Source organism: Nicotiana attenuata, unplaced genomic scaffold (assembly GCF_001879085.1).
Source record: "Nicotiana attenuata strain UT unplaced genomic scaffold, NIATTr2, whole genome shotgun sequence".
Lineage (NCBI taxonomy): Eukaryota > Viridiplantae > Streptophyta > Magnoliopsida > Solanales > Solanaceae > Nicotiana > Nicotiana attenuata.
The window spans coordinates 52,382-79,796 of NW_017673424.1; the positions used below are offsets into that span (position 1 = coordinate 52,382).

The 27,415-nt window shown below is 37.0% G+C and overlaps 2 protein-coding genes across 4 annotated transcripts; one reads left to right on the forward strand and one right to left on the reverse strand.

The window, feature by feature from the left end:
• Positions 1–14,099: 14,099 nt before the first annotated feature.
• On the forward strand, positions 14,100–15,302 carry LOC109216354 (TPD1 protein homolog 1-like). Its single transcript, XM_019380500.1, has 2 exons — positions 14,100–14,169; positions 14,902–15,302. Exons 1-2 carry the CDS (start codon positions 14,100–14,102, stop codon positions 15,300–15,302), a joined length of 471 nt encoding a protein of 156 aa, XP_019236045.1.
• Positions 14,902–23,262, reverse strand: LOC109216357 (UTP--glucose-1-phosphate uridylyltransferase). 3 transcript variants are annotated; one of them, XR_002066475.1, is made up of 23 exons: positions 23,078–23,262; positions 22,898–22,945; positions 21,901–21,992; positions 21,669–21,759; positions 20,349–20,409; positions 20,191–20,268; positions 20,039–20,089; positions 19,864–19,937; positions 19,220–19,292; positions 19,040–19,097; positions 18,844–18,890; positions 18,685–18,750; positions 17,497–17,529; positions 17,080–17,132; positions 16,908–16,983; positions 16,768–16,824; positions 16,547–16,630; positions 16,347–16,448; positions 16,159–16,263; positions 15,989–16,060; positions 15,837–15,905; positions 15,260–15,298; positions 14,902–15,162 (listed from the first exon to the last, which is right to left on the reverse strand). XR_002066475.1 is itself a non-coding variant. In XM_019380503.1 (22 exons), the coding sequence occupies exons 1-21, from the start codon at positions 23,158–23,160 to the stop codon at positions 15,879–15,881; spliced, it is 1,431 nt and encodes a 476-aa protein (XP_019236048.1). In that variant the 5' UTR covers positions 23,161–23,262; the 3' UTR covers positions 14,902–15,162; positions 15,837–15,878. The 3 variants fall into 3 exon arrangements, 2 of the variants coding, with proteins under 2 accessions (XP_019236048.1, XP_019236047.1); XM_019380503.1 differs by lacking the exon at positions 15,260–15,298; XM_019380502.1 differs by lacking the exons at positions 14,902–15,162; positions 15,260–15,298 and having other exon boundaries at positions 15,633–15,905.
• Between the last annotated feature and the right edge of the window lie 4,153 nt (positions 23,263–27,415).

Sequence of the window (27,415 nt, forward strand, 5' to 3'; positions counted from 1 at the left end):
CGACGACTAACCAGCCAATTAAACCTTCTCAAGCTCACACTCATCAACCAGGTGCCGAGAACCGCCGCGCCTCCATATGAGCAACTAAATAGTCTCTCAATACCTCTGTATCTTCATTCTGGACAACACGTTGAGACAATGTCTGAGCATTCCCTGACTCCCTCGTAGCACAACTGTAGCATCACGAACCATTGGCGCATAGCGGACACTGAGAGCGTAATATCATACACGAGTGGATGTAAAGGAACTTAAGTTGTATACTTCGAGCTGAATCAATATCGCATGATAAGGAATGAAAGAAGTGGAATTTCCTAATAGTTCTGTAGCCTCTCGAAGATAAGTACAGAAGTCTCTGTACCGATCCACAAGACTCTACTAAACCTGCTTATGACTCGTAGCACCTATGAACCTAGAGCTCTGATACCAACTTGTCACGACCCAAAATCCCTCGGAAGGAGTCATGATGGCACCTAGTTCCTAAACTAGGTAAGCCTAAGTTTTTCAACAACAACCTTGATATTCACTAACTTCAAATTAGAAAAACTCTGAACAATTACATATCCCAAAACCGGTGATACAAGTCATAAGACTTTCTAAGAGTAGTTATACAAAATAAATACGACACTGTTCCAGAACAAGAAGGAACCAATGAAAGCAAATACAAATGAAGGTGACTCAGAAGCCTGCGAACTCAGTAGCAGGTTTACCTTGAGTCTCCACCGCGACGATCCGCACAACTACTACCGATCAAATACCTGGACCTGTACAAAAGAAAATGTACAGAAGCGTAGTATGAGCACACCACGGCGGTGCCCGGTAAGTATCAAGACTAACCTCAGTGGGGTAGTGACGAGGAACAGTCAAGACACCTACTAGTCAAATAAATTGAACAGGATATGATAATGAACTACCAAGATAAAATTAACAAAGTAATATCAATAGCAGGGAGAAATCCAACTACAAATAGTAGAGACAATAAAGGGAAACACGGATAGTAATGAACGATAATCAAGTAAATTAACACCAACATAACTGGAACACAGACAAGTAAGAATATGTTCAAACAAAGAAGGCAATGCCAACTCAATCAATCACATCATTTCTAATACACAATTCCGACCAATCTCAATCCTCGGTATCTCATATCATAATATCAAGTTCCACACCTTCAGTACACATGGCACCTTGTGCCCACATATCTCTATCTCACTTTACGCAAAATCATCCTCATGACACTCAGTACATAGGGTCCATAACCGATGCAATAAAGATGTTCAAGGAGTCTCATTTAAATAACATAAAGTAGATTACGACTTCTAAATCATTTAGGAAATCAACAAGAAAAGATGAAGTTATTTTTAGAAATCATTTGAATAAACAAAATACCCTTTTTAAATAAAATACAACATCGAATGAACTATTACATTTATTATAGGATTTTACTAAAGTTAAAACTTAGTGGGAATTCCCTTTTTAAGTAAGATTCAACATCATCGGGTTAAGGAAAATTTAATTTAGAAACTAATGGAAATAGACCGTAACATTTATAGTAAATTGAATTATTGAAAGGTATACATATACACGGTGGGTTCAAATTTAAAATTCATTTATAGCAACGTAGTACCTACTACTTTATTTTAGATCACGATATCATTAATAACTTAACAGGACCGGAGGAATTGACTCAACGTAGTAATTTTACTTTAAAACTAATTCACCATAAAAATAGTTTTAGAGAAAGAATTCAAGGAAAAACGGCAAGTCAACAACTCAATGCCAATAACCCGACCCTCAAAACTCAATGAAACCCGACATTCAAATCGTTAAGTTTTACACAAATGGACCAGGGTCTTCTAAGTATTCAGCTATAACCAAATCCTAAATGGAATGAGAACCACTGAATAACTTGTACAGTCAAAGAGGAATACATAAGCATATATATATTGATGCGGCGCGCATCCCGATCCCACCAATCCTCCCTTATTCCTTCGTAACAATTTCAATAAAAGTAAATAATATATATTTGTTGCGGCGTGCAACCCCATCCCACCAATCCTCCCTTATTCCTCCTTAGCAATTTCAATAAGAGTAAATAGCATTTATATCACCATATCAATAACAACATGATCATTCTCCCTTATTACTCCTCGTTGCGGCGTGCAACCCGATCCCACCAATCCTCTCTTATTACTCCTTTATATATATATATATATATATATATATATATATATATATATGCCACCCTAATTCCTCCTATTGCAGCGTGGAACCCGATCCCACCTGTCCACCATTTTACTCCTTATTGCGGCGTGCAATCCGATCCCATTAGACAACATCAATTCTCCCTTATTCCTCCTCAACATATCAACAACCAGATATAGTCTAAAATCATCAACAACAACAATTCAACAACTCAATCACAAGGATTTCTACCACCAAGAGTATGAGTACACGATAACAAGAGAATCACGGAAAAACCAAGAAGCACAACAACCTTTACAAAAATAACAAAACATATAAGGCACGTGATAACTACACTGGCAACCACAGCAATTTGGACACATAGCATATAGGCACGGGGTCATAGAGGAATTTCACAATTAAGAATAACAAACAGTAAGGAGGACAATTACTCCAATTAAAGCAATTAAGGGCTAAGTAACAAGTAAGAATTTGAGGAAAGTTAACAACATTGTATGGAGCATATAGAGATAAAACAAGCAATTAGGAAACACAATTATATCAGAAAACTTCCCTCTTAATGAACATAAGGACCTAATAACCCTAAAGGCAAACTNAAACCACCGAATAACTTGTACAGTCAAAGAGGAATACATAAGCATATATATATATATATATATATATATATATATATATATATATATATATATATATATATATATATATATATATATATACATACATATATACATATATATATATGGAGGATTGGTGGGATCGGGATGCGCGCTGCATCAGTATATATATATATATATTTATTGCGGCGGGCAACCCGATCCCACCAATCCTCCCTTATTCCTCCTTAAAAATTTCAATAAGAGTAAAAGCATTTATATAACCATATCAATAACAACATGATCATTCTCCCTTATTACTCCTCGTTGCGGCGTGCAACCCGATCCCACCAATCCTCCCTTATTACTCCTCAACATATATATATATATATATATATATGTGTGTGTGTGTGTGTGTGTGTGTGTGTGTGTGTGTGTGTGTGTGACGACCCGGCCCGTCGTCACGTGAGTTACCGCCTCATTTTTCCCATTTTCTGCTTCCTTATGTTTCATTTTAAGAGTCTTGGGTGAATGAGTTGATTGGGATTGGTTTNAACCAAAAACGTACTTAGTAATATATACAAACAATAGGAAGAAGAAAACTAATTTACTAATTAAACAAAACTATGTATTTCTTACAACTAAATTGACAAAAGTACAAACAAAGTACAACCTCCCGGGCCCGCACCTCGAAACCAGACAATTTTTCCAAAAACTGAACACCCATTACGCTACGAGTTCACCCATACAAAAATTATCAAATTCCGATACCATTTGGTCCTTCAAACATCATTTTACATTTTTGAAAGGTTTCATAGTTTTTCCCAAATTTTCCTTTAGATTCTCATGAATTTGATGTTAAATCTAAGATATAATCACAAAATATAGTTGAAAATTGATTAGAGACACTTACTCAATGATTTGGTATGAAAATCTTCTCTCAAAATCGCCTCGCCTCGGAGTAGGGTTCAAAAATATGAAAAATGAGCAAAAACTCGAAATACCCAGCTTTTAGCAGGCTGCAGATGTCGCATTTGCGACACTGGGTTTNAGAATACTCCTATCAACATAGTCTAAAGAATCGAATTACACAATAAAAACTACATAAACATGCCAAAAATTCGAAATCGGCCAAAACCCGGCCCCCGGGCCCACATCTCGAAATCAGTCAAAAATGGCAGAATAATAATTCTCATCCTCTCCCGAGTCTAACCATATAAAATTTGTCAAAATCAGACTCCGTTTGGTCCCTCAAATCCTCACTTAAAACTCTCCAAAACTCAAACCCTAACTCCCTCAATTTCACTTTGAAATCATCAATCAAATCCCAAAAACGAAGATGGATACATAAATTATAATCAAAATCGAGTAGAGAACACTTACCCCGATCCATATGGTGAAAATCGCCTCCAAAATCGCCCAAATCCGAGCTCCCCAACTGAAAATATGACCGAATGAACAAACCCTAGTTTTGTATATTTTTCTACCAGTTATTCTGCCTCGTTTCTCGTGCCAAACAATCCCGAAACTCGTATTTTATGCCTTCAATGGATTCCTTGTGAAATTCTAGTAAATTTAGGCTTTTGAATCACTCAAATTGACCTTATAATGAATGAGATATGTAGGTTTTAATATTTGCAAATAATGCAGATTTTTAAATACGCTGCTAGTGGCAATTTCGTAATTACTCTGAAAAAATCTGGCAACCTAGTGTTTAGTAAAATGACCATAAAATCCTCATACGATGTCCAAATTCGATGATTCTTTTTTCTACAGGTCCGTAATATCAATACGGATCTAAGCTTCAATCAAAAAAAGAAATCTGAGCTCATTTGTTCAATATAATATCATTTATGCTTGAAGAAACGGCGTCGAAACATAAGAAAACGAGCGCAACATAACCCAAACCTATCCGAAACACACCCGAGGCCCTCGGGACCTCAACCAAAAATTCCAACAAGTCACATATCACTACCCGAACTTAGTCGAACCTCCGGAACACCCCAAAACAACACCAAAATACCAAATCAAACTCGAATTCAATCCTAAGACTTTTAAACTTCAAACTTTTGCCAATTCAAGCCTAATTCTACCACGGACCTCCAAATTATATTCCAGACATACTCCTAAGTCTAAAATCAACCAACGAAGCTAATCGAATCATAAAAATTCAAATCTGAATTCGTTTACTCATAAGTCAACTTCCGGTTGACTTTTCTAACTTATCTTTCTAACTAAGAGACTAAGTGTTCATTTCACTCCAAAACTACTCCGAACCCAAACCTACTAACTCGATACAACTCAACACAGCTGAATAACACATAAATAAGCATAGACGGGGGAAATGGGGCTATAACTCTCAGAACGAACGACCAGGTCGTTACAGATACTTACCTCAATCCGGCCAATTCAATACTCAATTTAGCTTTTCCTTTACCAATTCACCAACGCTCGGCTCAATCGAGCCAAAATTGACTCGAATACATCAAACAATGCAAGAGAAAACAATTTCAAGTAACAAAACTATGATTCTTACACAATTTGTAAAAAGTCAACAAAAGTCAACTCCCAGGGCCCACACCTCGGAACCCGACAAAATTTACAAAAACCGAACACCCATTCCTCTACGAGTTCACCCATACAAAAATTATCAAATTCTGATACCATTTGGTCCTTCAAATCATCATTTTACATTTTTGAAAGATTTCACAATTTTGCCCAAATTTTCCTTTAGATTCTCATGAATTTGATGTTAAATCTAAGATATAATCACAAAATATAGTTGGAAATTGATTAGAGACACTTACCCAATGATTTGGTATGAAAATCTTCTCTCAAAATCGCCTCGCCTCGGAGTTAGGGTTCAAAAATATGAAGAATGAGCAAAAACTCGGAATACCCAGCTTTTAGCAGGCTGCAGATGTCGCATTTGCGACACTGGGTTCGCAAATGCGAACTCGCAAAAGCGAAGAAGGCTTCGCAAATGCGAGCCTGGAACAGCACTGTCCTCATCGCAAATGTGACAGGGAGTTCGCAAATGCAAACTCAACAAGCCTCGCAAAAACGGCAAAATCCTCGCAAATGCGAGTCCTTTCCTTAGCAGCCCAGCTTCGCAAATGCGACGGTCGCATTTGCGACATAAACATCGCAAATGCGATGATACCAAAACCACCAACAACAACTACCCAGTAAAGTCCCACATAGTGGGGTCTGGGGAGGGTAATGTGTACGCAGATCTTACCCCTGCCCCGATAGGGGCAGAGAGGCTGTTTCCAATAGCCCCTCGGCTCAGAAAGACAAAAATAAAGTAAGAAAAAGTAAGAGGAGAGAAATCATTAGTAAATCCAGTGGAAATCGTAATAATAACAGAAACATAAAAACCGAAAGATGAATAACATGCAATAACAGTAACCATAATCTAAGGCCCGGGGCTAAGACAAACAACAAGAATAGTGTGGGTCCAACATAAACTGCAAGCCATCTAAGACCAACCCTAATCCAACCCCGCCTCACCCCCGGAATGAAGTAAGGAAAGCTTTACTACCCCTATCCTACAACCCTAATGCGTGACCTCCAGGCCTTCCTATCAAGGGCCATGTCCTCGGAAATGTGCAGTCGTGCCATGTCCTGCCTGATCACCTCTCCCCAATACTTCTTAGGTCTCCCTCTACCTCTTCCCGTACCCATCACGGCTAACCTCTCACACCTCCTCACCGGTGCATCGAGGCTTCTCCTCTACACGTGCCCGAACTATCTGAGCCTCGCTTCCCGCATCTTGTCACCCACAGGGGCGACGCCCACCTTCTTCCAAATATCTTCATTCCTAATCTTGTCTATCCTAGTGTGCCCGCACATCCACCTCAACATCCGCATCTCTGCTACTTTTATCCTCTGAATATGAGAGTTCTTAACCGGCCAACACTCTGCCCCATGCAACATGGCCGGTCTAACTACAGCTCTATAAAACTTACCTTTGAGTATCGGTGGCACTTTCTTGTCACACAAGACTCCAGATGCAAGCCTCCATTTCATCCAGCCCGCCCCTATGCGGTAAGTGACATCCTCGTATATCTCTCTGTCCCTCTGAATCATCGAACCAAGGTACTTGAAGCTATCTCTCTTGGGGATGACCTGTGGCCCAAGCCTCACGTCCCCGCCTACATCCCTCGACTCAGCGCTAAACTTGCATTCCAGGTACTCTGTCTTAGACCTGCTCAATTTGAAACCCTTAGACTCGAGAGTCTGTCTCCAAACCTCCAATCGCTCGTTAACATCGGCCCTCGTCTCGTCAATTAGAACTATGTCGTCAGCAAATAACATACACCATGGCACCTCCCCTTGAATATGGTGTGTCAAAGCATCCATCACCAAGGCAAATAAGAACGGGCTAAGCGCTGAGCCTTGGTGTAATCCCATAACAATCGGGAAATGCTCCGAGTTGCCTCCCACCGTCCTAACCTTAGTCTTAGCTCCATCATACATGTCCTTGATCGCTCGTATGTAGGCTACCGGCACGCCCTTCGCCTCAAGACATCTCCAGAGCACCTCCCTAGGAACTTTATCATACGCTTTCTCCAAGTCAATAAATACCATGTGTAGATCCTTCTTCTTATCCCTGTACTGTTCCACCAACCTCCTAATAAGGTGAATAGCTTCCGTAGTGGAGCGGCCCGGCATGAACCCAAACTGATTGTCGGATATAGACGTCGTCTTCCTCACCCTCACCTCCACCACCCTCTCCCAGACTTTTATGGTATGGCTAAGTAACTTGATACCCCTATAATTGTTACAACATTGGATATCACCCTTGTTCTTGTACAACGGTACCACTGTACTCGACCTCCATTCCTCCGGCATCCTTTTCGTCCTAAAAATTACATTGAACAACCCAGTCAACCATTCCAATCCTGCTCTCCACACACTTCCAAAACTCAACCGGAATTTCATCTGGCTCGGTCGCTCTACCCCTACTCATCTTACGCAACGCCCCCACGACCTTCTCCACCTTAATGCGCCTACAATACCTAAAATCTCGAAGACTCTCCGAATGCCCCAAGTCCTCTAGCGCTATATCCCGGTCCCCCTCCTCATTCAGAAGACCATAAAAGTATGTCTGCCATCTCTGCTTAATCTGGAACTCTCCCATCAATACTATACCATCCTCGTCTATGATGCACCTTACTTGGTCCAGATCCCGGGCCTTCCTCTCCCTCGCTTTAGCCAGCCGAAACAACTTCCTTTCTCCGCCTTTCTCCCCTAATTCCTCGTATAGACGGCTAAACGCTGCATTCTTAGCCTCCGTGACCGCCAGCTTTGCCTCCTTCCTAGCCACTTTGTACCTCTCTCTATTCGCACTCCTCTCCTCCTCGCTTGTGCTCCCTGTTAACTTTGCGTACACTACCTTCTTCGCCTCCACTTTACCTTGGACTGTGTCATTCCACCACCAGTCTCCTTGGTGCCTGCCAGAAAAACCCTTCGATACACCTAGCACCTCTCTCGCCGCCTCCCTCACATAGTTCGCCGTCGTCGACCACATAGTGCTCGCGTCTCCACTACTCCTCCAAGATCCCATAGCGGATAACCTCCCCTCCAACTCCTGGGCTTTATCCTTGGTTAAAGCTCCCCACTTGATCCTTGGTCGGCCACGAGCATACCGCTTCTTCCTCTTCATCCTGATGCCGATGATACCAGAACCAGAACACACAAAAATAAACAAAACACTCCGAAGCTAATCTAAAACTCACCCGAGCCCTCGGGATCCAAACCAAACACTCCCACAGGTCTGAACACATAACACGAACTCGCTCGCGCAGTCGGAACATCAAAATAACTTCTAGAACCACGAATCGGATGCCAAAACGCATGAAAATCACTATGAACTTCAAGAACTTCTTGAATTGCAATCAAACGTCCGGGCCATATCAAATCAACTCCAAACGACACCAAATTTTGCAGGCAAGTCCCAAACGACATTACAAAGCTGTTCCAACTTTCGAAATCGCATTCCGACTTCGATAACACAAAATTCAACTATGGGTCAAACCTCTCCATTTTCCAAACTTCAACTTTTCCAACTTTCGCCGAAATGCCTCAAATTACCCTACGGGCCTCCAAATCCAAATCTGAACGCATGCCTAAGTCCAAAATCATCATACGAAGCTACTGACATCATCCAAAACTCATTCCGGGGCCGTTTACTCAAGAGTCAAATTCCGGTCAAACTTTCACCGCTTAAGCTTCCAAAACTAGATTCCTTCTTCCAATTCGACTCTGATTCATCCGGAAACAGAATGCAACTATGAACGCAAGTCGATACACAAAATATGAAGCTGCTCGTGACCTCAAACTGCCGAACCAGACGCAATTGCTCAAAACGACCAGTCGGGTCGTTACACCGGACCCCATAAACTTCGGCAGAAATCTCGTATATGTATATACCTAAAAATGGTTAAATTAAATCACTTGGCACCCTAAACGCTAAAAATCTTTAGGGTCACTGATTGAATAAAATATTGTGCCCTCGTCGCGTTAAAATATTGAGTCCGCCTCTGCATCCCTTAGAAGGTATTGTTAAAAGATGATCAATTCCTAATGAAATGGATATAGCAGTAGCTTATTCGAACCCCAGAATTTCCCGCTTAATTCATTTAGTACAACCCCTAGTACTTATACATGATAGGCGTATATATGCTGCAATTGAAAACCAATCGTTTGACCTAGTAAACAGGTTTTCAACAGGAAATGATCTCCTATTTCCACTTAAAATTTGAATATAAGAGAATGACAAAAATTTCATGAGTTAATTTTATGGTTCTTTTGTATTATTTTTTCACTTATCCCTTGGAAAGGATCATGTAACTAAATTAACATTTTTAGCTATATTTGTAAAGAATCTGGTATGAAGTGGAAAATATACAGCAATGGCTTTCGAGAAAAATAAGAGAAATAAAGATGTGCTTAAAAAATGCAGTTATTTTCTACGCACCCTATATGAACGCGGGATACCTTGTGCATCGAGCTACTCTTTACCCTATATTTCACTCTCTAGCTATTCATGCATTGTGGATGAATTAATGGAAATTAATATGTAGTGACACTTTGAAGCTGTAAATAACTAGCCAAAACCATTAAAATATTCAAATGAACAAAAGGTTAAAGAATTCAATGCAATTTTACAGCAGTTGAACTAGTTCTTGATGATTAATTGAACTTCTTCGCTAATTAATTGTATTCATCATGATATTATTAATTAACAGGAATATGATAGATAGGAAAAAATGGGAAAAGGGGAATGTTAGTAGAAAGCTAGGGTAAATATTTTGGACCGCATGGATATATTATGTAAAAAGTTTTGAGTGGGTAATTAGTTTGGCCCAAATGGGCATTTTGTGTAGATTTTCCTTTTAATAACTAAACATCTTCGTATAAATAAAACAACTTAAACTTCAAAACCTCTATATATTTAGGATTTGTTATGAAATAATAAAAGAAGAAGAAAGAAGAGTATTGCAGAGAAAAGTAGAGAGAGAAAATTCTTATTGATTTGGGATGAGTTACAATGGAACAGAACCCTCTATTTATAGGGAGAGGGTGACTTAGCCACCAAGTAATAAACCCTAGAATCTCTCTAAATATAGACATTCACCATAAATAAAATTCTATTTATAACACTGCCCCTTGAATGTCTATTCAACAGATAATGTGCCTCGTTAAAACCTTGACTAAAATAAAACCCAGTGGGGAAAAAAATTCTAGAGAAGGAAAAAGAGTACACATATCTAACAATACGCCTTTTGGTTGCCTCGTTAAAAATCTTGCAAGGAAAAGCCAGTGGGACAAAACCTTGTAGGGAAAAAGAGTACAACGCGTATTAACTCCCCCTCATGAGAGCATCACTTCACATCCTTAAGCATTTGCATTCCAATCTTGTGCACCATCTTCAAAAGATCTTTGGTAGATATTTGACAAACAAATCAGCCATATTAACTTGAATGAATATATTGCACCTTGAAGTCATCATTCTTGATAGAGATATAATGTCTTCATAAATATCGTAGAATGGCTCTTCAATATCTCTATGGAGGTATTCTCGCTATCACATTATCATGCTTATAGTTATAGCAAGATACATATATGCACAAATTGCAATGAGGATGTGGTACTTCAAGATCAAGAATTGTATATGCTTCAAGCAATTTAAATCTTTTAAGGGTCTCATAAGTTAAGCCATATAAGTCATATAATAGACTTTAATTAGATGCATATCAAGGTTTCATGTCATGCTAGACAAATAAGATATCGAAAACTGATTGCACATATCATTGGCTTTATACTTTCAAGTATTTGAACTACATGTTCAAAACTACATGTCTTTCATATGAATTCAAATTATACTTGAATTGTGGCTCTTCCATTTGGCCAATATTTTTGTGTCTATATTCGATAGACTTAAGATCCTCATCTATCTTAGCGCTATGATAGATGTCGTCGACAAATATTTTATATCGGTTCCAACCTCCTTATTTTTCATAAAGACATAACATAGAGATCTCTTCATTCATATATTCAGGTACCTGAATCTCTCATGAGATTTTATGAAGTGTTATATCATGTGATCTTCTAGATCACTTGCCTCCTTTATTATGATCATTTTGATCATTTGCTCATCTTCTTTATCAAGAAGTTTATTTGAAACCGATTTGTCTATATGCTTTAAGCGTACCATAGATTTTGTCCTTCTAGGACTTAATAGGAGCATTTGCAATGAGAATATAGTTACTTTCCTTGGGTCAGCAAATGCGTCTGGCATGCTTTGCAATATATTGCAACTGAATTATCCTTTTATGAACTTCAAGTTTATATTATTTTATTCGAGGATCTAGATGTAAAAATGATAATTCATTCCGCGTAACTTTTTCTCAAATGTTATCATCTCTCTCCATCATGTTAGAAAAACTAACTTGCTTCATCATCTTTGTGCGTTTGGTGTTAATCAAAATATACACCGAATAATAATAATAATAAGATGGAATTATTTGGTTCCTGACCCTGAACCACTCGTGAGGGGAGAATGTAATATACTTTCGTGTATAACCTATATCAAACTGATATAGATAACTTTGCTCTCATAAGCAATAGTTTAGCTATTAAGTGGAGGCACTCAATAAATCATTTTGCTAAACGAACTGTGATGTAAACCAACTTATCAAGATGAACTTCTTGAATAAAAAATCTGGAAATTATGCTCGTAATTAAATTATTGAGCAAGTTACCTCGCAATACACCATGTTGCGGGTTAATAATAATCGCACATGTAACCATCTCATATATGCATCTTATGTGGTATACATGGCAGGTGAATGAGCCCATATTCACCTTTGATATTTCCAGCATTCATGGGATTCAATCCCAATTTTAGTTGATCTATTAATTAATGAGAACAAGCAATATAAGAGAATTCGTAAAGAACTTTCTAGTTCTTTAATATTTACCCATGTGAATTCTCTATTATTTTTGCACATCATACATGAATTAACATGGCTAAACCAAGTATGCCAACTGGATAAATTATCAATATTGATAAACTTCAGGTTTACACCATGATGTGTGCAATTATTATGCAGTACAAATTGGAGAATAAAGCGGGTAGCTTTTCACATACATATTACTCCGCTACAAGATGTAGTAATAGAAGATATTAAATCTTTCCTTTATTTATAGTCTCAATATAATCAACCGCTTTCGCGTATACTTTGGAAACTGAATAAGTTTCTCTGAGACTTACTACAACACAATACCTTATTGGTAATTAATTGTGTTTCTCCAAAATAGTATAATTGGCTCTTGCAGAGTTCTCAATTAATTTTGTAGTACCACATATTCATCAACACCCATATGGTGAATATCTCTTTTAAAGAGAAAGTTATACCATTATGGTTATGGTCAAAATTATATGCAAGATCTATTTCTTGCATTACCGTTGACTTTTAATAATCATAATGCCAAAATATTTTGGCGTACAATAGGTACGTGACCAATGACCATTCATGCTATATAATGATATTATTTTCTTATATCATCTCAAACCTCCTTCTAGAGGTGAGTGTGGTATATACCACTAGCACGCTCATATTCTTCCAAAAATGAATATGTATTCTTAAATCAGATGTTGTCACATTCACATCATGAATGGACCATAATCATCTATATGTGCTTTACAAATCTCATGTCAAATCGATGACAAATATTTTTCACAGAGTGAAAGATTATTTTGAGAATCCTTATTATTCTCATTATAACAATGATGACGATTATAATTTCGTCCATTGCCACGTCCACATCGATTGAAACATTCATAGTGATAATTTTGTCTTCTTTCAGACTTATCACATACTGCTATCACATTCTCTTAAGGGAATGAGAATGGAGCAAATTCAATGGGACGGGTTTCCACTTTTTGTGCTCATAATCATACATGAATTTGATCATGGCAAGACATAGAAACTTTTACCACTTCAGGTGGTTATAATTTCTTACAAACTCCATTAGAGTTACAATCAAACTTTGTTGTCTTTGCTTGTATATAAAATCAAAGTATAGAATAAAAGAGAAAAATACGATAAAATACTTACCTTAAATCCAGAATTTAATCATGAAGGAAGTTCATGGAATAATTGACCATCATTATGCTCAATCGCAAAGCTTCTACTCAATTGGTTAGAGTCTCGTGCTGATAACGTGTTATGAAATAATAAAAGAAGAAGAAAGAAGAGTATTGCAGAGAAAAGTAGAGAGAGAGAGAATTCTTATTGATTTGGGATGAGTTACAATGGAACAGAACCCTCTATTTATAGGGAGAGGGTGACTTAGCCACCAAGTAATAAACCCTAGAATCTCTCTAAATATAGACATTCACCATAAATAAAATTCTATTTATAACAGGATTTAAATTATACACATTGATGGTATAAAGATTGTCTTACATATAAGTGTATTTTGATCTATTATAGGACCTATTTTTTTTCCTTTTTTTAAGGTGATCAATTAATGTTTGTAGAGAGTATCACGTGCAGTTGCCTTAATTTTAAGGAAAATTTTCTTTACAATATATTTTTACTTACTATATGAATGTTTCTTTTTTTCGAAGGTTACTAATTAATGTTTGTATAGTGCATCACCTGTAATTTCCTTTTAAGTGACTAAATAGACACTATAAATAATCCCACCCCTCTAAGAGTTTTGCACCCTCAACCTAAGTTTTTTTTTCTTCTTGTTTGAAGTTTCACTTTGAATAAATACAACGTAATGACAATGAGGAGCATTAATGGTGAACGCAGCCTTCTCGTTCTGGTTTTCTTGCTTGTTTCATTCTCTGGTAAAAATATATGAGCTCTCTTCTTTCCTTCTCCCTTTCATTGATCTCTTCTCCTTTTCTTTTTTTTTTTCTTTTTTTTTTTAAATGCTTTTGATATTCTTTAATAGAAAAGAAAAGTGGAGTTGGAGAATTCTAGTAGGATCTTCTTTTGGAAAAGAACCTTGAACCTAGTAAAATTTTACACTTCTATAAATTGAGGATTCCTACTTCTCAAAAAAGCAACAGCAATATCCATAATGTAGTTTTTTAGACAATTTTTGTAGGGAGAGATTTTATTCTCTCAATAAGTTCTTTTTCTTTTATAGTAGATTAATGCAGGTCGATTAATCCAAATCATATACCTAGTTTAGTATATTTTTCTTTTGTACTCTGATTTATCGTCCACCAAGTTTTCGTTGTTAGCTTCTGCATGCACCATATTATTTCGATTTGGAGCAACGGTAAAGTTGTCATTGTGTGACCTAAAGGTTACAGTTTCGAGCCGCGGAAGTAGCTATTAGAGTAGGTTGTCTACATCACACCCTTGGAAATGTGGCCCTTTTCCCGACCCTGCATGAACGCGGGATACCTTGTCCATCGGGCTACCCTTGCCCTTCTTTTGGTTAACTTTTTGAGAATTTTTCCTTCTTGGGGATTGACTCCAATTACTCTTAAATATTTTGAATGTTCAATGTTGATCAAAATCTTGAAGCAAGTATTCTTATTAATATCTTCTGATGGTACTGAATGCAGTGATGCAAGTCAACCATGCATTGGAACCAGTTGAGGAAAGTAGTACTACTCAAGAAAGACATGCTGGTGAGTACAGAATAGGGACAACATCATGTTCAAAAGAAAACATCATAGTAAACCAAGGTCCCTCAGGGACACTTCCGAATGGCATTCCAACATACACAGTCATCGTCTCGAACGCGTGCGTCTTTGAAAGTTGTAGCAGCATCTCCAACATTCACCTGAGTTGTGGCTGGTTCAGTTCAGCAAGACTCATAAATCCTACAATTTTCAGAAGACTTGGTTATAATGACTGTCTTGTCAAAGACGGAAAACCTTTAACATCTGGACAAACAATCACTTTTCAATATGCCAATACCTTCAGTTATCCTCTTTCAGTTTCTTCCGTTACCTGCAGCTAAATATGGTTTGGTAGAATCTATTAGTATGAGCATATATGCTCGAATAAGGTTAGGTAGATATGGAAATTTTATATAGTCGCTCTCAATTTATCACCAATTGAAGTGTAGTTAGTTGATTGATTTATAGCAGGGGAATAGAAGTTTTATATAATTGAATTTCAATTGGTCTCTAATTTAAGTGTAGATTGATTAATTGCACCTGGCTATGCTATGGTTTGCTGTAGCGAAAACGATCTGTTGATGTTACTTCAAACATATACGAGATTTGAGATTTATCATATATTTTCTTAAGCAAACAGCTAAGAATAGGGTATCACAACTTCCAACTGCTAAAGGACGGACATTAGAAATTTGGCTGATTGACGTTTATCAAATTCCCTTTAAAATAGGGAAGTAGAGAAGCTACAGAAATATGAAGAAACAAACTATATCGAGTGCCATAAAGTATACAATGAAGATTTCTGTAGCAAACAACCAAAATTGTTCATTTATTTTAATTTTGAGACAAAATTACACACTACAAACGAAACGTACTCGTTGCAGACTCGCTAAATCTATCTAGCACCAGTAGCTCCTTCATATATCCTCAGGTCCATTGATATCCTGGAAATTTATGTAACGGCGTTAAAAACTCGAGTTAAATCTAAATCTGCTAGCTCCATTAGGAGTTTAGATCACTGTATTACCTTGTTTGCAATCACAGCACCATCTGGAATTTCTAGCTTCACTCCGGATTTGGCAGCAACAGTTACTTTCCCCTGGAAAATCAGAAGATGTAAGATACTACTAGATTCTGAAATACCACAAACAAAAATAGAATAACATAAGTGAAACAGAACAAGGATTTGCTAATTACCTTCAGAGTAACTCCAGATCCAAACCATACATCACCTGTCACCTTTAAGCTATCTAGCTCAATGATGCTGGGAATAGACTTGAAACGACCTAAGAAGTTGGCCACCTAAGAAGAAAAGATAGTAACTGCATTCAGCCAAATGTCACATAATTCTACAGCACTAATCTACTTGAGGAGTTGATGTTAACCTTCTTGAATTCAGGTCCCAACTCGATAGCTGGGTTTGATGGATTAGACCTGGCCGGGTTCCGGATGACATAGCCTTCATCAGTCAAGGTGTAAAGATCAGACTGCAAAGACAAAAAGATGAATGAGCACACTACATATCACTTAAGCTAATTGGATTGGATATTATCAGAAATCAACATAATCCCAGGTTGCAATTAACCTGGACAAGCAGCAGATCTGAAGTTGCTTTCACCGGAAGGAAACGAGATCGAGGAACATTAACACCAATAGCCCGGTCAAAGAACTGGTTGAATAAAATGGTAATGAGTAATCTTGATAGGGGAAAATATCACCAAGAAAGAGAAACCAAGAATACAAAAAATATCAAGACTTTAAGGTATGAGTTTGGGTATTTAAAGGTACAGAGTTAAGGTTGCATACCTTAATTGCAGCACCAGCAGCAGTTTCAAGTTGAAGAACCTTGACCCCGTCCACTTCCTGACAATAAATATTGGCTACCTCAGGCACTTATACAAAGCGTTGCAACCTTGGACACATGCTAAACAAGCAGAAACTGATACCTTAGGGTTGGGAATAATCTCCATCTTGAGTGCATCTGCTTCTACAAGTCTTTTAATAGCATTCAGGTTCACCCACCTGCACAACAGTAAGGATTCAGTCAGCACATGCTTCATTGACAAGGAAGTGCCCAATATAAAGCTTAGAGTAGGCCATAAGACTATTCCGACTTACAAGTTGTTGGTGTTGAAAATTTTAAATTTTTCAATTGACTTGAATTCGTTGACCTGCATCAAGCAAGTGAAAGTTGAACATCAAACTACAGAAGGATCACATACATCTTCATGTTAAAAGGATAAAACTAAAATTGGGGAAGAAAAAGCAATGCAACCTCAACGTAATCTTGTTGAATAATACCACCAAATATTGATCTAGAAGAATAAATGAACATTTGCAACTTGACACTAGCTACATAACGGAGATGTAGATGGATATATACATTTCAATAATAGATTCTAGTCCAATTAGAGAACTGTGGACTAAAAGTAATATATTAGAAACCTAAGTCACTTTCCATTTCCGCCTTTTAATAACTATTACATATAAACCAGCAAAAGGAAAAACGAGGAAGAAACAGAAGATACAACTCACATGTTCATCAGGCACTTGTGCTATTTCCAAAAGCTGCAGCACCACACAAAAGACAAGTTTAATAAGCAATTTGTGCAAAAATAACTCACAGATATGATGCAAAAGACATGCAAGCAGTGCCACAACTACCCTGAGTCTCTCAGGAAGCGAGAAAATTACAATGAGTGCCAGCACATCTGAAGGACTTTCTATATGCAATTCAAACTGATTTGTTTTTAAAAGATCTCAGCTATGATTAGCTACAGGAGAAGATTGAAAAAACTGATTAATTATGATTGGAGGCAGCAAATTAAGTTAGTTTAATTAGATGTGTACTTATGGGTGCAGCTTAAATCACCAAGACTAAAGACCAAATTCACCTTCTTAAGTTCGACCTTAAGATTCTTAGCATTAAACCATTGTACTGCTAAAATAATGGGTCCAGATCTACTATTTGTTGCAATTTGTGTATTTTCCATTTAAAAAATTTATGTTCTGCATCAAAACTATTGGTCTCCAATGAACCCAATGCCGCAACGCTGCAGCCGTCTCTGCATAGGATTAGTGCCTAACAGCAAGATCCAGCCTCAGAGTTGGCGTGCGCTTTGCCTTGAGTAAGATCTCATACAAGGACATCACCAAACTATATTTAACTTTGCGGTTACGGACTTTTCATGGTGCCATGTCCAATCTTGGGAGGTAGCAATATGAAGGGTTCCTTTCCTTTTCCTAGCCACTATACTTTTCATTTTTTATCTTCTTTTTTCTGAAAATTGGTGAAATTTCTTTCTTTCAGGCCCTACTTTCAAAGGTTGGGTTCTCTGTGGGGGGTCGATCCCTCGCCTTATTTTGTAGTAGGGCGACTGGATAGTAGGGGGGCGCAAGTCTCATTCTACTTGGGATTCTGTATTTGGAGATCGAGAGCGGGGTCCGGAATAGCATGATGTCTTCGTCTGGAGCTTCCGGACCATCAAGCTCTTCGGGGCGACCGCCTATCGATTTGAATTTCCCTACAGAAAGCGTGACCCCAGACCTTCTCCTGTAGACATACTTTAGCTGTTCATTTGAAGTACACCAGATCTAGGTAGTTTAGCTATACTTGTTTGTAGGTTGTTATCGAAACATCTATGTGCTCCAGATGATAGATGGACCGGAATTGCTTCTGAGCTTCAAAGATAAGAATCTAAAACCAAAGATAAATTGCATTACCTGTACTTTTCCTTCATATGAGATTAGGGTGCCACCTTTGACATCAGCTAAAGTTTTGGGTGTAACCTGCAATACTCATCAAGCTGTAACATCGCAGAAACTATATACTATTTTCACCTAGGAAGATGCAGTTCTAAAAGAACAATATCAAGTCAATACCTCCATGCAATACTCGTTCTTGTTTTGGATCAAATGATTTAGGATTTCTGCAATGCAAAATTAAGGAAAAGACAATGCACTTTACATGACAATTGAGAACAGCTTTTCTGAGAATATCTTTCATGATTGAGATGTCATTAAATACATACAAAAGAACTGTAGCGTAATTAACAATGAAAACTCATAGCAAGGATACTCAAATCAACAATGGCACCCAAGTTATCTGAGTTCGCAACAAAGACATATTCCTTGCCCTGTGGAAGATTGAAAGATATAATAATTAATAGGCAACATTTCAAGCAAACAGTAAATGTAAAAAAGGCCGCCAGTATGCGTGCCATAATCAGAAGACGGCAATAATTATGAGCACCAAAACCTTTGCTAGTAGTGCATCAAGCTTTCCACTATTCGCCAAAGCAGGGAAAACATCACCATGACCTGGAGGGTACCTGTATAGGAGAACAATGTACTTGAGCCAAGTGAATGTAGCCATATCTACAAAAGAAAGGGACTAGAAAAGATGGACGAGGAATCATAATTCTTAAAGTCTACTTGACTGGAAACATTGGTTGGATTAAGCAATTCAGCAAGCTAAACCAATCAAACAGCCAGCTTTACCAAACAATTTTGTCTCATAACATAAATTACCTGCATTTCGGTTATCATTCTTGAAGCAGAAAAAATAGTAGAATATATAACCAATGAAACAAGAAATTACATACAAAGCTAAATGAAGATAAATTTTCATTATAAGTTACAGGTTGTTCAGATCAACAGAACAATGAAACCCCAATTGCTAGCAAGAGAAAGAGGAAAATCATAATTTCAATGATTTTGATTTAGATCTAACTATTTTAAAATAAAGTGATTTATATCTAACTTATCTCAGATTAAAGGAAGAGAGGATGAAACTTTATTATTATAACCCAACAGGGAAAATTTACATGATCCAGAGTGTGAATTAAGATTCAATTTCAAAAGGCCATCATCAGGGAAACCACAACTTAAACTGTCAATTACCATCCATCTTTTCCAGAATTGCCTTTGCATGGAAGTGGGGAGAAATCTTCGGTAACCAAGCGAGGGTACTGGCTCTGTACATAGTTAACAGAAAACATTAATTTATCTTTTCAAATCCAAAACTTTTCAAGCGCAGATACAAGCTGGTTGATACTTAACATTAATTCACACTAACCTGATTGAACGTATGAATCTCAATGTTTGAGTTTGCATATTTTTCTACAATCTACATAGAGAATGAAACGGCAAGAAGTCAGCACTTGCGCTCAGCCAAACAGGAAAAAAGTTAATCGTGGAAGAGTAGACATCAAAGTTAAATTATTTCACCTTCAGTGTATCATCATGAGTGTTGAACGAATTCATCAAAAGAAGGGGAACAGTGCATCCATACTTGGCATTGAGGGCCTACAGAGCAAGAGTTAATTGGTGAACAAGCAAAAGTGGAACATCATAAAGGATAAAATGATCCATTAAGACACAGGTACCTCAATTTGCTTGACAATCAAGTCGAGGAATGTCAAACCATTACGAACTTCAATAACTGATCTGCATCAAAGAAACACAACCTTCAGATTTCCTGCATCTATGAGCTCGACAAAATTGAAACTACAGTATTTCTTTTACAAGGAGAACATCAAATCTGTATGCAATTGCAAGTTTCTGAAAGCTAATATTTCTGAAAATGGAATGAAAGCCAGGTCTTCCTAAATTTTATTTTTTTCTCTAGCTTCCAGCGGTATAAAATACTTGAAAAGATATACAGGGTAAAAGGAGAAACACATTTGCATGGAGTCACATTATCCACAGCATGATAAAGGAGGATAGATCAGAGCCTCCAACAGGGGAGCTGAATGATTGAATAAGATCTAATTACACGCAGTCACAAACCATCTTACTTTTATTGCGACCTGAGTTCTTAACACTTAAAAGGGAGGAATCTTAGTAGTGCAGTTGGTACTTGGTTGGCTACCAGAATTTTCACTTGTTGGTGAGGGTTCGATTCCCCATCTTGTAATCCCATCCCCGATTTCCTCTTCCCCTTCCCCTCCCCCCCTATATATAGTTAAAGAAACACTTAAAAGGCATCACAAGCAGCAAATTTGTATAGTAGGTGTGTCTATTTTATAGCATTCCAACTCCGCCAAATTCTAGAGGTAACAAGATCATGTAAGTTTATGGTTAAAGATACCCTCGACCAAAAAACACAACTTAAATTACTATCTCATCTGATGACATCATGCATTAAGAAACAGAGTGTAAAAGTAAAAATAGATAGTCACTTAAGTATATTGCTTTATAGTCTCCCCAGATGAATGCACTAAAGCAGAGTATCATGTGGTAGCATCAACCAGCTCACACGATTCAATTTCTGGGATCCAGACAGATATGTCTATAAAGCAGCATCAGATGAAAAAAGACAGATAAGGTTGAGTACGGCACTCTGTCTATAAAGCAGAATCAGATGAAAAAAGACATAGAAGGTTGAGTACGGCACTCTGTATCCACCAACAGTGTTCACTTTCAAACAATTTGTTGCTGTTAAAAGGTGGGTTAACACCAATAAAGCAAGCTAAATGAAGTCACATTTGCAATATACTTTGTTTCCCAATATCATTCTTTTTATGACGGTGGTGTTCCGGTCAGCTAACACGCAACTCAACTATTCCACCGGATACCTGCTATCTCCCACCAGCACAGGCAAGTAACTCTGCCCACCAAGGCTTATGTAGATGGAAAAAAATTACCTCTTCTGAGATTTGAACATGAGACCTAAAATTGGCTAGAAAAAAGCAGTAAATACATACTTAGGGCCAGTGCATCCCATGGTTGTGCCCAAGCCTCCATTGAGCTTCAGGACAACAAGTTTGTCCAAAAGCTTCTTGGTCTCCGCAGGATCTGCATTGATCAAGATAGTCAAGCACCTCGCTAAAAACATTCAAATGGATCTAGTCTGAAACAATCCATGCACCATGCTCATACTTGTTGATAATGACACGATAGATGACAAAAAGTTAAATTTTAGAAAAATACAAATACCTTCAGAAAGAGGTGCTAAATTGTCATAAGGCACCACTATCTCGTCAGTTGGCGTCTGGATCTTACTCCATTCAACGTGCTGCGCTTCTCCACTGCGATTTCGAAATTCCACAACAGATCAACAGTCAATAGCAAAAATAAAACATAAGAAAATCAGAAATGCACAGTGATTCGCGTTTTGAAAACTACAAACTAACTTGATCAGCAAAAGGTCGAAAATTGATGCAAATGTTCCAAGGAGAAGAAAAAATAGTTCTATGCTACAAAGCATCAACTGATCCAGAACAATCACAAATTACGTAAATATTCAACAGTAAAGGCACACAAGAAACTGATAAATTACAATTCTAATCACTTTCGAACCTCTGACTTTCTCTCTCATTCGCGGAGCGAAGAAAGCGGGCTTTGCCCCAGCTACCGCTATCCTTGGGAAACCAAAAGAGCTACCCGGAGTTGGAGGAAAACGAAGTCTTTCCTAATCTATCTCATAGTATTACTGAAAGAATATGGGCTCTTCTCGAAGGAGATGCCGCTAATTCTCCTTCCTTAGGTGTCAAAATGCCATGACAGATCAACAGTCAATAAGCAAAATTAAAATCAGAAACGCCAACTGATTCGATTGCAAGCTGTAAACTAACTTGATATGTGCAAAGCTCAGAAATTTATGTAAATTTTCCAAAATTTAGAAGAAAAAATGTACACTTCAAAGCATCAAATGATCCACAACAATCAAAAATAGCGTAAATATTCAGATTTCAAAACATCAATGTGATAAATTACAGTTCTCATCACTATTCTAAATTACCAATTCATGTAAATTTATGCAAATTTTCCACTGAGTACAAAAAGACATACACTACAAATCATCAACTGATTCACAACAATTAGAAATCACGTAAATATTCAGCATTTAATCACATCAAAAAATCTAATAAAATAACAATTCTAATCACTATTCTTAATTAGTAAATCAGAGTAATAATAACTCCAACTGTACCTCAGGTAGCGACCGACAAGGTTAATAAATCCAGATTTCTCATTTTCACTGCCAAAAAAAAAAATCAAAAAATCATCAGCATCTGGATCCAGAACAAAATGAAGCAACAGAACTATAAAAAACAATGTAAGAACAGCACAGAAATGTAAAATTCGCGAAGAAAAATGGAGAATTAAGTACCTGATTTGGTTAAGGCTGGCGACAGCAGATTTGAGGTTAGCGAGCTTATCGGTATCAACAGGAGAGAGAGTAGCAGTAGCCATAGCTAAGATTGTGTGATCTACACAGAGAGAGAGAGTGAAAGTTCTCGAAGAGTGGGAATCAGAAGAAAATATACAGAGATAAAGAGTGTGTGAAGAGTGAGAGGGAAGGTGAAGGTGTATTTATATGGTGGTGAGAGTGAGAGACTGTGTTGGGGTGGTATTCCAAAACAGGTGGCACGTAATGAGAGCAAACGTCAAAGGGCAAAAAGAGAGTAAAAAAATTTACGTCTAAATCATGAATTAATTTATCGTAATTAAGTAATAAATTAAGATAAAAATATATATTAACATTAGACTTTAATAATAATAATAGTGTATATAAAGATACAAGTCAAATATCTCATAACAGCCTTATTTGTTCCGGATATTTTTGGATGTTATAGCAAAGTGTTGTTATAGAAGCCTAAATGGCACCTATACTTGTGTCACTTTGTCATGCCGGTCCCCAAACTTTACAATTTACCAATTGAACACTTACACTCCTTCAAAGCATGTATAATAAACGCTTATGACAGGAGGTTACAATCTCATCCACGTTGGCTGCCACGTCAAAGAATAACCATGTGTAGATGCCATGTCACATGGTAGATTAAAAATAATTAAAAACAAAAATCAAAATAAAAACAAAATTCAAACATAAAAATCATCTATTCCAATGGGTGTTTTTCCTATTTCCTCTTATCCTTACTACATTGTCTTCTTATTTTATGTTTCTACTATCATATGGATTTTAGATCTAGAACTTTGACCGGAATTTTCGCCGACAGTGATTCTTATATTGTATTGTACCTCGTCGATTGGGAGGTTGGGAGGTCGGTCACTTCACGACAGGTTGTGAAGAGGCCAACATCGGCGAGACTTAGGGTTTTGGAACTGGAGGCGGCGGAGGAGGCCTTGAGGTTTTTTAGGGTTTGGAGGATGACAGAATCGGGTTTTAGCTTGGATTTGAAAGGGAGGGTGTCGGAATCGGAGTCGGAGTTGTGAACTGCTCGCCTTGAGTTTCAGATATAAAATTCTGATTTTGGGTTGGATCACTGTAACTTTTTTTTTCATTTAAAATTTCTGAATGTTTATTAGGCTTCCCTCTATTGAAGAACGTTCTTCTCTGGATGAGCACAAATTTTGATCTTTCTGCCTTTTCTCCTTACAGGAATAACTTTTGTATTAACTCTAAATTGGGTATGATTCAAGCAGCTGAGGATAGAGAATTTTAGTAGTGGTATTGTGTGTGTATTTTTGTATATAATTTCTAATTTATTTCTTTGTGAATCTGATAGATAGGAACAATAAATGTAGAAAGCTGCTCAGTGGTGGTGGGATGTCGGGAAAAATGGAGGATGCGGAGAAGGGGAAGGGGGGATCACGGGAAGAGAAGGGTGGAAAAGATTGGAGGGGTTGGGAAATTTCTTCCTTTTCTTTTTATTTTATTGTCATTACTTTTTTAGTTTAAAATATTTTCTTAGTCAAAACATTACCTTCACTTGCTCTTAAGCGTGTGTAACCACGCACTTGTACAACTTAGTATATCTAATGCCACGTAGGCTTGGTCAATGGTCAGAGGGGTTTAAAATATTAGTTTTAAGCATATATAGGTGCCTATATGAAACTTTGTGAAGTAGGAGGACCGGGATGTCAAACTCGAATAAGTAGAGGTGTCTCTCAGGCTATTCTGCCAAACATAATATGAAAATTGGTTCCGGAAAAAGCTTGGCTTTTATAGTGAAGTGTTGTTATCAGTGGCGAAGCCAGAAATTTCTTCAAGGGTGCTCAAACTTGAAAGAAGAAAAAAGAATTCCCCAACAAAGGGTGTTCAATATATGTTACATGCCTCTAAAATCTAATATTTTACCTATATATACAGTGTAATTTTTTGACGAGTTGATCATCCTTAGAAGAGCATAGCTTCGCCCTTGGTTATTATATATGGATGTTGTTATAGAGGTGTCTGACTGTATATGTTTATGTTCATTAAATTGGAAATATTGAATGCAAATGAATTTTTATCCGAAAAAGATCAATGAAAATTGTAAGAATATAATGGTAAAACTAACGATCAATGTATATATATTTAATCGTTGATCTGAATTAGTGTTTGATTTTGTACATATAAATGTACTATGAATAGAAAGCTTGTAAATAAGATATTTTAAATTAAAGTTCTCTTGTAAGTTTATTTTTTCGGGGAGAGGGAGATGGATTTTGGTAAGAATATGCGGAGGAATAAACTCACTTGGTCAAGAATTTTCGAGGGTAGCTGGGTAGGACATGTGATCATGTTTGTAACGGAGATCTGGAGATTTTATGATGCTTTATTATTATTCTCCTATTTTTTATATTTTTAAATTTCCATTACTGTTTATTGTTCTTTTACTTCGATAACCTTATTATCTGTTGTTAAAATGCCTTTTTTTCCATAGCTTCCACACTTTCATATTTCAACAAGAAAAATGTTGTGACTATTTTTTTTGAACCGACGGTCTATGGAAAACAATTTCTATATCTTCATAAGATAGGGTAAGATTTGTTTATACACTATCCTCCTCATACCCCACTTATGCGATTAATTACGCAAAATATATTTTTATTGTTGTTATTATATTGGGTGATGCATGATTGTTATTGTGTACGGGTAAAGTCGGGTTTTTCCTGATTCCCCGATCAGGAAACAAATAGGATGCACAACTCGACTTGATCACAATCGAGGCCCTGGAACTTCGCATATCGAAACTCGGGAGGACTGAACGACGTATCTGAGATTGGGCACGGTGGGATAACAGACCCAAACCAAATATAGCTTCTGGACCTCGGGAAACACCGAGAACGGTAATGCATGACAAGTAGGGGGCGTAATGTTTGGTCTCAACCGGATATTACAGCGCGAATCCCGTCCAACATCAACCGCGGATCGAGATTCATGGGAAAAAGAAGATTTTCCATTATTTAGACTTGTACTAAGATTGAAATTTTCCTAATATATAAAGAGAAAGGTTTTCTTTATTCTGACACATGGTGACACGCAAATCAAAGCAATAAAAGTTTATTTTTGTGTTCTAGCTATTATTCAAAGTGTTTTTCATCTTGTTCTCTGATTTATTCACGACGAAGCTTATATTAAGGGTTTGATCGAGGATAAAGTCCACCGTTCAATCTAAGATCAAGCTTGACCATCACATTGCGATTGGTCTGATCATTTATTTTATCTCTAACTTATTTATATGTCATTCTTAATCATTCGTATTGAATTAAATTATATATGATTTAAATCGCGTATAAATTTAATTGTTACTCATTTTAGGGATAAATAGTCATGCTAGTAGTATTTTTCTCTAACATACTGCCTCGTGTTCGAAAATTACTAGTCAACCAATTCAGATTAACATCGTGTAGAGTCCATTTAAGAAAGGAAAAAAATCCTTTTTTTTATCGAAAACCTCAAATTAAAGGTTGGAATGTCAAAAAAGTATGAGTATCTTTTAAGTTATTTATCCTTATAATAATTATAGTAATAGACGTGTAGGTTAAGCATAATTGGGACATGTTATCACATCTCACTTTTGGATTGTAAATATGCTGTTCGGAAAGGTGACATGGACCGACTTTCAGGGATAAGGAACATATTACTTTTGTTTAGACATTTGTTAAATATATTAAAATATTTCTATAAAATCTTTGCAATTCTTATAAGGTGCGTGATGATGTTAAAAAGGGTGGAAATGACACCAAGTAGTCACTTTTCAGCATGTTTTTTAAATATATTCACAGTTTATAATGTATTTAAAGATTAGTCAATTTCGCTTAAACTTCAGCATACAAGCGTCGTAGAGTTTAAACCTCAAAATTCAAACTTCAAGACATCGTGTTCTAAAGTTCGAAAATTGTGTCCAGAAGTTCGAATCTTATTTTCCTGAATTTTGAATTAGCAGCTCAAAAATCCAGGACATTAAGTACTGAATTTTCAAATTCAGAATACTTAGTTCTGAAGTTTGGGTATATTGGCTAATCTTTAAATGCATTATAAATTGTGGATATATTTTAAATAGCGGGCTTAAAAGTGACTATTGCTGCACCAACCACTTTAAAAGGAGAGTCCTCCCTACAATTTCTATAATAGCCTAGTTCGTATGAAGCATTAATTTAGACTTGTTATCTTAAAATTAAGACAATTTACATGCTTTAATAGGTTAAAATGATCTAGTGGTATAAAATTTTCTTGAAGTGACAATAAAATTTGTAATCTTAAAAATAAGATATATGT